This window comes from Sminthopsis crassicaudata, chromosome 3 (assembly GCF_048593235.1).
Source record: "Sminthopsis crassicaudata isolate SCR6 chromosome 3, ASM4859323v1, whole genome shotgun sequence".
NCBI classification, from domain to species: domain Eukaryota; kingdom Metazoa; phylum Chordata; class Mammalia; order Dasyuromorphia; family Dasyuridae; genus Sminthopsis; species Sminthopsis crassicaudata.
In genome coordinates, this window is record NC_133619.1 from 73,302,382 (window position 1) to 73,314,842 (window position 12,461).

Genomic DNA, 12,461 nt, shown 5'->3' on the forward strand with positions numbered 1-12,461 from the left:
ATTGTGCTTAAGACCTCAGAACACAAATAGAAAAGCAAAATGTTCTAATGGGCATAACATATAGGAGGTTAAAGCCAAAAAAAAAGTTCCTTGATTCTTTGACCCCAACAGTTTCACAGTTGAGAACAATACATTGAACGTTCTATCAAAATACCATCTACATCTAGAGAGAGAACTATAGAGACTGGAATCATTGTGGATTGAAACAGACCTTTTTTGTTTTGTTTGCTTTTTTTCTCATGTTTTTTCCTCTTTTGGCCAGATTTTTTTTTTTTTTTTCCACAACATGACAAGATTTGAATCTGCACCTTCCTGACTCAAGATCTTCTCCAGTTAGTCATCATGCAGAGTACTGGGTACTTGTCAGTGCATCACGATTTAGGATGGACATTAAAAAGCTTTAAAGAATTCAAAGAAGAGACATCAGTTTTGCGAAGAGCTTTAATTTATGCTATATGAGAATTGGTTAAATAAACATAGAGCTCAGTATTTAGTTTAGCCTGGAAAATAAAAGACATGAAGAAATATTCCTGATAATTGTCTGCAAGAATTTGTAGGGCTGTGAAATAGAAAAGAGATTAGATTTGCTCTTCTTGGCCCCTGAGAGGAGAACTGGGAGAAAAGCATGGAAATTGCACAAAGATACATTTAGATTTGATTAAAAGAAAAAAATTCTTAAGGATTAGAATTGTCCAAAATGGGCTGCCACAGGAAATAATGGGTTCCCCATTCATGGAGGTCTTCAGGAAAATGTGGAATGACCATTAATTATGTTATAGAGTATGTTATATATATTTCAGGTATGGATCAGAATAGATGATGCATGAAATTCCCTCCAAATTCAAAAGTCTTTGATTCTTCTTAAGTTACTGGAGCCTTTGTTTCTTTTTTGTGTAATTAAGAATTGTTGAGATTGGAAGGGGTAAGATTGAAGAGTTATTATTGAACCCAAGAGCTCAAATTGTATATTTGTTTTTATTGGGATTCTACCTGTTTGCCTTTTTAACCTAGGAACAAACATTTAGCATAATTGTACACTGTGAGTATCTAAAAAATATCATTTGTTGGTTGATGATAAAATTGGATTACTGTATAGTCAGTGCTATATTGGAGAGACTTTGTTTTCCCATTCTTATGAGGAGTGATCAGTTTTTAAAAAGTTTTATTTGCATTTGTTTACTAAAACATATTAAATATTAGGAGGGGGAAAAAGGCCTTATTCTAAAGATAGATTTTTCCACTAGTGGTAATGGACTGGCTAATATGTTTTTTAGAATCAGAATTTTTTTTTCAAAAAATGATGGCTTAAGAAGACAAAAACAAAATGTAAACTTTATTTATATTCTGTTTATGGCATTCTTTCCCTCCCAAGAAAGCTTAACATTTTTTTTTTTGTTGTTGATTTTAAATCTTATTCTTTATGCCATACCTCATGGAAGTATGCCACCAAATGCAAAGAACAACTATGAGATGAGTCAAAATTATTTGTGTACTTATTAAAGAAGAATAGCATTAGGTCCTAAGCATAAGTATTCATATGCTCCTGAATTAAGCTTTGGACATTGGAGATAGTATATAGCTGCAGGCAGAATTTGACTTTAAGCACAAGTACTTCCTAACAATCCTTGAAGATGAAAAATAGCTAGTCAAGAAACTAAAAGTTTATTGGAATTTGAGGAAGACTTTTAGACAATTCAAGAAATTTGATAAGTCTAAATAAATATAGTGGCTGAACCCATAATTTTTTAGGAGACTCTAAGATGAGGAAACTCTCTTTATTAGTAATAGAACAATATCTGTGCCATGCCATGCGGTGTCATGCCATGGTTTAAAAGTCTTAAAGAATTCTTACCCTACTAAGTTAAGCTTTAGTGATTTGCCTGGGGTCCCCCAGCCAGTAAGCATCAGAGCCAATATTGAATCCCAATCTTCCTTTCTATCTACTTAGCCATGCTACCACTTAAAGCTAAAAGAATTTCAAAATCAAAATTAAAAACATCATTTGATTTCATGAAAAAAAAAACCACTAAGCTTGATATCAGGTGACCTTGTTTAAGTTGTTTGTAAATCAATTTTCTGATGTTTAAAAATATATAACTCCAGTAATGCTTGTCTCCCAGAGTTACTGTGAAGCTCTTTTGTTACCCTTAAAATGTTATTTAAATATCAGCAATCTTATATAATCAAATGAGATAATATCTGTTAGATGGATGTATTTTGTAGATGATGTACATAATCTGTAAGTTTTTAATTAAATATAAGTAATTTAAAATTTAACACATAAAATCCCTAATATTCTTCCCTAAGAAGAATGTGGTATTGGTAAGATTCTTGCTATGAAACAAAAATCTTATTGTTAGGATTACAAAGTGCTAACTCAGGTTGTCTAAACAATTCACTAGCTCATAATTCACACCTTTAGTTCACATCTTTAAAAGTTTACACCTTTGGAATACCCACAAGCCCATTCCCTGGGAGGATATAAGGAGCCACCAAGGCTGCCTCCGGGGAGATTGATGGCAGTCTGGAAGGAGAGTCTGGATTGAGTCAAACAGAAGATGTCCCGGGGATTTGCAAGTCCAGCAGTCCCACACTTTTGGAGGGGAAGAAGAGGATTTGAGATTCTACCTTCACTCTGGAAGCCTCCCAAGAAATCTGCTCACAGAGGAAAAGATTATACAGAAAAGCAACCTCCTCCAAGAGAAGGATTACAATTGAGAGACAATCAGAACATTACATCTTATGTTGAAAAACTTCGTTTTCTCAATAACATACTGCATATTCATCATTTGCTCTCAAATTTTTATTTAAATACTGTCATGTACTTGAATGTGGTAAATTGGACATTATTTCAGTGAAGATATTGCTTGACATTCTAATTTGAGGAAGAGAAAAACTTGAAACTCATCTAGGATAGCCGAAGGAAGGGTACAGGAAGTTCATCAGGCTTGGTTTTGCATCTCTTGCTCACTGTTACTTATACTCTGACTTATCTAGTCTGTAACCTACTCCTTCTGTCCTGAAGTGCCTGTCTACAACATTGCTCTCTCTAAGATTTCAGAAGGGGTAAGAAAGACCCCTTTTTTTCTTCTAGAAAGTGTGACTCTTCATGATTCCTTGAAGAGTTAGTAAGACTTTCAGTGATTTGGAGGATCATGGATTTGAAGCTGGAAGAGACCTTAGAGGTCCCATCACTTTTAGATGAGCCAAGACTCAGAATGGTAAAGTAACTGACCTACTTTCACCTCTGGTATTAAGTAGCAGAAATGAGAATTGAAGCTGGAGCCCCTGACTTTAATTTTGATGAGTTTAAGTACTACCCTGTTATAGTCAGTCAGTCAATCAGTCAGCAGTATTTAGTGCTTTCTATATGCCAGGTACAAAGCTAAGTGCTGATGATACAGAGAAAAAGCTGTCCCTGCTCTCAAAAAAAAAATTACATCCTAATTGAGAGGAGTCAACATACACATGACTAGGAATATACAAAATGGAAGCTGACAATAGAAAGGAAGTCACCAGCTGCTAGGGGGATCAGGAAAGGCCTCCTGACAAAGTTGGCATTTTGAAGGTCTTAAAGGAAGACAAAAGTTTTGTTTTGGTTTTGGAAATAAAATATTATTAAATTTTTTTTACATCACTAAAGAAGCATAAAGAGGAAGAAAAAAAATTAGCAAAACAGGGTAATTCATTGAAAAAATCTGGCCTATGTTGCTTCCAGTTTGAGATATCCAATAAGCTACTGAGGATGTTTAATTAGAGCTCTCAAGAGAGATTAGGGATGGGTAACTAGATCTGAGAGTCATCTTTAAAAAGTAATATTTGGACTTCTGGGATAGGATGAAATCACCAAGTGAACAAGTTTAGAGCAAAAAAAAGATAAGAGAGCACAGAACAGAAACTTGGGAGACTAAAAAGTGCTCTGACAAATAGAAGACTAAGGGAGTGGAGTAATAAAAACCCAGAGAGGGAGAGGTGATCAACAGCAGCAGAAGCAGCAGAGAAGTCATAAAGACTGTCAATTCTTTGTAGGCTTGCTTCTGGCAGAGTTACTAACAACCTCTTAATTCCCAGGGCCTTTTCTAGTCCTCCCTTTCTTGATCTTTCTCAAGCTTTTAATACTGTCAGTGACCTTCTTCTCCTTGATATTCCCTTTTTGCTCCACTTTTCATGACACAACTGTCCAGTTGTCATCCTGCTCCTTGCAAGTATTCCACAGGCTCTTAGTTCTTCTTCCCTTTCTATAGCATTTTGCTTGGTGATCCCATCATTCAGTTTTCATCTTGATGCTCTAGTCTTACATCTCCACTTGCCCACTGGACCCCTCAATCTGTACTTCCCAGAGACATCTGAAATTCAATATGTCCGAAACTGAACTCACTTATCTGTTCCCTTCCTGACGAGGGGACCCCCATCCTCCGGTCACCCAGGCTTACCATCCAGGTGTCATTCTCAAATCCTCTCTCTCATCTCTCATATCTAATCTGTTGCCAAGACCAGTAGACTTGAATGTTTATAACAACTCTTGCATATATTCTCTTCTGTCCTCTAAACTTCTCACCGTTTTATTGTAGACCCTTATCATCTCACACCTGGACAATTATGATAGCTTGCTAATTAGTTTCCCTACTCTCCCGTTTCCAGTCCATTCTCCTGCTGTCAAAGAGAACTTTGATAAAACACAGATTTAACCATGTAACTCCTCTCCACCCTCAATCCTCAATGAACTGCAGGATCAAATATAAGGTCCTCTGCTAGGCATTCAGAGCCCTTCATAATGTGCTACATCTCACCTCTATAATCTCCTTCTATGTTTTGCTTATTACTCCTTGTACAATACTCCATCCCCTGACTGAATGTTTCCACTAGTTGGTCTCCCAAGTCCATTTCTCTATTTCTCCTAATCTCTCCTTCTTTGATTCCTTTGTTTCCTTTGGGTCTCAGCTAAAATTTCACCTATGGGAATCCTTTCCTAATCCATCTTAATTCAAGCTCCTTTATTATTTCCAGTTTATCTTGTATAGAGTTGTTTGCAAATTTTCTCCTCTATTATACTTGTGAATTCCTCAAGTTCAAGTCTTATTTCTTGTGTGTTTTTGTATCTCCAGCTCTTAACAAATTGCCTAATAAATAGAAGGCCACTTATTAAATGTTTATTGATTGACTGACTAACCCTTAAGGAGAAATTTCAGTTGAATTAATAGGGGCATTGGCAGATATCATCAGTAGATGATACATTTAGATAAAATGAACATCGGAAAATTCACCAAGTTTTCCTAACCTTTTCTATATTATTTGAAAATGGTTAGTAAGTCAGTAAATAAACATTTATTGAGTACCTACTTTGTACCAAGCACCATGAAAAGTGATATTAGGCAGGACTTGATTGTTGTATGATACTGATGCTGCCATTTGAAGTGTGTTCCTTATTCTTGAATAGTTTTAGAGAGTAAAATTCTTATTTCAATTTATTACATCATTTTATTTTGTCTTTTTTTTCTTTGCAGGCTTTGCCTTCCAAAGAAACATCATTTCACAGTGCTAGACCAATGTCTTGCATGATATCAACTTCAACCTGGAATAATTGTGATCACAATACCAAGTCTGAGATATTAAAACAACATGTACCAGAGCTAGACTCTTCTTTCCATTCTGTTTTATCACTTCCATCAGGTAAATCTCATAAGGAATTTCCAAGTAAACTAATAAAAATTTCTAATGTTGAAATTCATTTATCTTAAAAACAATATCTATAAAATTAAAGTTTTCTTCTCAAGAATTCTTTTATCCTTGTTTACTAGTTATTATAAGCATACATTTTCTCAGAATTAGACAAATCTAGTTCTTTACAAAGTTAACATTATAGCTTTCTTAATAAATTCATGAAATATATCAGAATCAGTTTATTTTGTTTTAGTGTAAAGATCTCTAACTTTTGACTTTCTTTTGAATAAGTTAAATCTTTAATACTATTTGCTAATGCCTAATGCAATACCAAAATGTGTTTCTGAATTGATAGGAATATGTGATTTTCTTCCATATATTTTGGGCTATTGACAGTCCTGAAGAAGAAGAATGCTACCTCAGGACTCACTCTCAGTTCCTTTCCAGCTTGGTCTTTGACCTTCATAACTCCCAAAACAAAATTGTCCCCTCATCTTTCACAATTTTCACAACTTGTCCTGATCTGCATCTGGGTACTGGACCTAGATAGCTCTACAGGGGAAGGAGAGGCAGGTGATCTTGCACAGTCCTCCCTCACTTCAATCCAACTTATTTGCTGATCACAGAATCACCTCTCTCATGTCCTGGACCTCTTTGAGAGAACGGAGAACAAATAAAAACAACAACCTGGAATATCAGGAGATCTTGACACTTTTCCCAAAAGAAAGGTGAAAGATATTAAGCACCTTTTTGTGTCCTTTTGTCATAAATTTTGTGGCCCATCTAATGTCAAAAGTACTCTCTCCCAGAACTATTAAATTGTATTTTCTTCTTTGATGAGATTGGGTTTATGTGTGTCTTCTGAAATCAAGAGATTGGGTTTATCTGTGCCTTCTAAAATCATGACATTAATTTAGTAAGGAGTGAAATCATAATTATAGCTCTTAGAAATTTCCTGTTTCAAATATGTTTCTCCCCTACTATTTTCACAAAGCACTATTGTTTGGACTTATCCTCCTTTTGAGGATGTCAGTACAATCCTAGAGCTCTACAGTGATTATTTTTAGCTTGACCTTCCTTTCAACTTCCCTGTTGTCTTTTCTGTTGAATAAACAGACAGATGATTTCAGCCTATCTTTGAAGAAACCCCAGTTACTTACAAATGAGCTTCTATCCAAAGCTGTGCCATCCTTAAAAGCTTGAGCAGATTCCTTCCTAAACTTAATTCTTGGGAGAATATTTTAGGTCCCTTTTAACCACTAAGATGGGCATTATTTTTCTGTTTTCCCTAACAACAAAAAAGGACACTCTTATTTGAAGAGGTTTTTAGCCACAGGCATGCAAAATCTAGGGACTATTGTAAGGGTATTACTACCTCTCTAACTAGATGCCACTGATGACCCTTCATCAGAAAACAAGCTTATTGTTAAAATAACTTAGAAATCAACAATACTTATTGCTTAGTCAACATTTTTAGGGTTAATGTAATTCTAACTTTTATTTGACTTTGCATTTGGAACCACTAGACCTTGAAATGTTTGTCTTTGGGGCTAAGGTTAGCCTGTCATTCTAAATAATGATCCTTTTAGTGGACATAAGTAACATGTATGTGTATGGATATACATATGTGTGTAAATGTATGAGTATATGTGTATGTAAACACATATGAGGTCAGCTAGGTGGTACAGTAGATAGAGTGTTGGACCTGGAGGCAGAAATATTCATCTTTCTGATTTCAGATTTGGCCTCAGACACTATCTGTGTGATCCTCGAAGTCATTTAACTCTTTTTGCCTCAGTTCCTTCATCTGTAAAATGAACTGGAAAAAAGAACTGATAAATAACTTGGGATCTTTGCTAAGAAACCCCCATACCTAAAAACATACCCATACCCACTGCCACCCACCCCCCCCCATAAATACCTGCAAGTTTGTTTATTCCATATTACAAAGCAAACTTCTTTGGATTTAGACTGAGTATTTTGTGAATATCTAATAAAGTTTTCTTTATCAGAGTGAAAGTTCCGCTTCTAAAATAATGACTTCTTCCTCTAATCAACTTTGACTTTTGTCTTTGAAAATCATTCTCTTAAGGTTAAAATTTCATATATATCATATTTTCCTTCCCATTAACTTCAAACTCTATCTCCCAAACCAAGTACTCTCTGGCAGATTCTCCCATTGGACCTCTTCTGAATTTTGATATTATAATTTATATTATAACTAGTTTTTCAAAGTACTAAATATTTATCAAGTATCCATTTAAAAATGAATGCACATTTATATTCCTTTTTAAAGGGATATATCTCAAAACCAGATTAACTTTGTTAAGTTAATGCTTATTATTTTGCTTTTGCCTTCCTAGTAAATTAAAATTATTTAACATGTAAAGTATGTTTCATTTCCTATTTAGCTATTTTCTAATTGCTAGAAGACAGGTACAAAGTACTCAAGTATTTAATGCAGTATTGCCTTTCTTTGTTTATTTTTAAAAGAAAAAGAATATCTCATTTAACTTTTGTAAAAGCAAGGATTAAATAGTTATAGTCTTACAGTAGTAATAATATAAGTGAATTGTGACACCTGGTATTTCAGTAACTTTACGATGTTTTAGAAATTTCAGTAAAACTTCATCAATTCCAACTGCCAAGTATGATGGGTAATGAGCTTTCAGTCTATCTGGTTTGCTATTACAAAACATCACAAAAATCTTAGTGCTGTTTTAAGCTTTAATGACTTCAGAACATGAATGTAAACCAATGTAAACAAATTTGTGGAAAATGTCCATTGAAAGTATATTTAAATTTCATTTGGACTTTTTTTAGTTTTGTGAATTTTAAATAATTATATGACTAATTGTATGTATTATAGAAAATAATTAACAGATTTTTAAAATTTTAATTTTAATCATATGGGTCATTTTGTCCTTATGCACAATCTCTTGTTTGATTACCTCAGTCACCTAATTTGTCTCCATTATTTGCTTTCTTGTGATGTCACATTAAAAATGTCATGCATGCATCAAAACTTTATTCTTTGAAAGATCTTAAGGCTAAGATCACAAATGCAATCCTGTAATTCACAGAATAGCAACTGATGAGTTATTACAAAATTCAAAAGTTATTTAGAGTTGATTTATAGCAAAAAATGTTGGTTGTGCTAAATTTTAATTTAAAATGTCCATATTTAAAATTAAAATAATTATCATTTCAAATATTGGATTTTTACAAATATGCTTGTAGCATTTATGCTTCTGATATATATACTTAAATTATTTTATATATATATATATATATATATATATACACACACACAAACATACTTAAATTATCCTAAGAGTTTTGGGATGGCTGATATTTTTAAAAGAATCATTTGGAACATCTTGTTTTCCATTTTTCTAGAACTCAAGCAATAGAAAATTGGGATATCTCTTACATAATATTTTTAAATTGCTGATATTGGCTCATGGGTTTTGCTGTATTTTTTAATCCATTTATTTAAAAACATTGCTAATCTTGTATATTGGGTCATTAATGTAAATTTAAATAATTTCTGAAATATCAACAACTCATTTAGAAAAAAGTTCTTTGCAAAATCTGGCATTTATTAATATAGCTTCATAATTGTTATTTTCCAAAATACTGTGCAGTTTATAAAGGGAATAAAAGAACTAATTTTTTATTCACATTATGTAACTTTTATTGATGGAACATATTTTTACTTTTTCTTTTTTTTCATTTTTAAGATGTTCCACTTCATTTACATTTTGAAACACTATTAAAAAAGAATGAAATCAAGGGCGACCCGGCTGAAACTACATTATTGGAAGATGAATGCATCTTATCTCCTTCAACTGGTATGTCCATTGTAAAAATCTTAGAAGTATTTTGGGCTCAATTCTATTCTGCTAATTTATATTTTGAAGCAGGAATGATAGTTTTAAGTTCTTACTTCATTTTACAAACCACAATTATGAACTTTAGATTAAACGTCTAGGATATATTTTTGTACGTACCTGAACTTCCTTGTTGCAAAAGACTGAAATTGAGGCAGTACAAGTGAATTTAAATTGAGTGCTATTGGCTCCTGTAACTTAAGGATATGTTAGAAGTTGAGAAGTTAACAATGTTGTATAGGAATAATAATTTATTTTCTTTGTGGGTATAGTAGGGGAAAACAATGGAAATAAGTGTAAAGAATTTGCTGATTCTGATGAATTATTTTTTCTTTTGGTCACAATTTTCCTGTAAAATTTTCAGTTTTCAGCAGATTTTCATATGCAAAGGTAATTAGGTTTTTTATTGTCTTTGTTGTTCATGATTTTTATTTTAACAATTTGATATTGGGAGACTTTTTTTTTTTTAATTGCTTACATAAAGCATTCTGGCTAATATTGCTGATAACATTCTTAGGAACTGAGAAACAAAAAAAATTGAATATGGAAATCTTTGCCAATGCATATTTATTTGTGAGTAGAGAAGGCTGATATTTTTCCCTTTTGAGCTAAATGAGATTAACCTGCAAAATGTTTGAAATGAGAAAAGTGTTACAGATGAACAAAATGGAAATATAGAACCAAATTTGGGAGAGTAGGAATTAGGGAAAGAAATCTTCACAACTCTGAACTTTGCAGCAGGTTTGAAAAAAATCTGAGATCTGAATTAGTTGATGCAACACAGACTGTGAGTGAAGAGAAGGAACTGAACTTAGTGTGAGACAAAGGAAACTGGGCTAGCTGCAGTCTGGGATGTGCCAGCTGCTTAGTCTCTGTCAAGAAAGCAAGCTCTTTGTATTACTTTTCCACTTTCTTAGGAATAGCAGACAAATTTTACTTCCCTAATAATCATAAAAATGTAATGATGAATTGGGAGGCTTTTTTTTTTTTATGGGAAGGGATAGGTCAGGGAGAAACCTAAGCAGAGGTAAATGTTGCTGATAACTGCCTCCTCTCTATCTTAATGAACTGTTTGGGGAGATATGGGATGAGCTTCCATAGTTTGTAGTTTTGGGCCTCTTTTTCCATTATGGCATTTAAAATTTTGCTTGTTGAGGCTTTTTTTTTTTTTTTTGAGCCTATACAAGATATTTGTAATTAAAATAAAGTTTGAATTGGTCTTGTCATTGTCTATTTGTATTGATTCACCAAAAAATCTATTCTTACTTTTTATTTATTTATTTTTGTAGCACATATTACACAGAATGCTACTTTTACCCCATGGAGAAGTGGATATTCCCCTGTATGCAAACCTCAAACCAGGTCAGAAACATCAGCACAAGTATTACAGGGAAGAAAGAAAAGGCACTTAAGTGAAACAGCAATAGGTAGGTTAAAAGACTAAAAACCTGGGATAATTCATCCCAACCTTTATCTGTCATGCAGAATAATTGTCAGTCTAGAAGGACAGCAAGACATAAAGAACAAAACTCTATAGTCAGCTCTCAATTCTCACTAAACTGAATATCGTCTTTGTGGATTATTGGGGACACCTAAGGACTTTTAGACATTGTTGCCTGACTTGATACTGAGGATTGTAGGTTAGCAACAAGTATATCTCAGGATACTCCAGGGAATTTACTTTCAAATACAAGTGAATGCAGAAAAGGTACTGTTTATATAGACTTCTCTGAGATGTTCTAAAAGTTAACAAGAGTCTCTTAGAAGTAGTAGCTTCCAAATACAAATTATTTACTTTCTTAATGATTCTTTGTGACACTCTTGTCTTGCTTGTAGCTCAGATAGTCCTATAGCCCTGTCTTTGCCCATGTATCTTTTAGGGAATGCTAAGAACTCTAGGAGTTCAGACTAAGAGCAGCTAGAAATGATGAGCAGGGATAGTAGGACCTTGATGGGATAATATAGCCTAATTTGCTGTTTTCTTCATTTGGTGATGGACATGCTTTAATCAATCAGTAAGTAATCAGTCAGTCAGTACTTACTATGTTCCAGGCACTATGCTAAGTGATAGAGATACAAAGAAAAAAAAAAAGGTGTAATTCCTGCATTTAGGAGCTTAAATTCTGTCAGAATATAACTCAATGTTAGACCAGTCTTAAATCAGTCAACATTTTAGTGTATTTGCATTTATAGTATTAATATTTCAAAATTTCACTGATGTGGGTTGTCTTTTCTGTGCTGCAGATCACCATCCATACATACTTCTCATTTTTCAATAGCTTATAAAATGAAAAAAAAATTATAAAGTGTTTCACAAATTTTAAAAATCTTATATTCATGTGAAGCCTGATTCTGGTAAATCCTCCAAAAAGAAGGATAAGAACTTTTTTCTAGATCTCATGGCATTTACAGGTACCAAAGTAGTATGGAAAATGTTCTGATACTTTACATTAAAAAGGTATCAAATATGTGGCCCATGGCACTCCCAAGACACATTAAAATGTATTGGGAAATATATAAATAAAATAAATAAAAATACTATCAATATAGATAACAATTTTAAAAACTAAATCAGTATGTGGTTCAAAGGATCCTTAAAAGCCCTTATTTCTATATGTTTAGCATCATTGCAGTTATATGATGGGACTTGCCTCCATCTTTTTCTAGTCATGCATCTTTTTGATTATATCTTACATTATTTCATGCACATAATCAGTTGTCATATGCTAAAGCTTAATTTATAACCACTGCATTAGTTCCTTCCTCTTTAATTTTGAATCTTCACAGACTATGGTATTTAGGGTGTGTGTGTGTGTGTGTGTGTGTGTGTGTGTGTGTGTGTGTGTATGTATATGTGTATGTGTGTCTGTCTATAGACATACATATAATGCATATGTGTGTATGTAT

At 33.3% G+C, this 12,461-nt stretch overlaps 1 protein-coding gene across 1 annotated transcript in view; it reads left to right on the top strand.

The window, feature by feature from the left end:
• KANSL1L (KAT8 regulatory NSL complex subunit 1 like) overlaps window positions 1-12,461 on the top strand; it is a 157,545-nt gene that overhangs the window by 123,010 nt on the left and 22,074 nt on the right. The window contains 3 exon segments of the mRNA XM_074298817.1: window positions 5,505-5,670; window positions 9,405-9,515; window positions 10,844-10,981. Of these exon segments, the coding sequence (XP_074154918.1) occupies window positions 5,505-5,670; window positions 9,405-9,515; window positions 10,844-10,981 (415 nt within the window).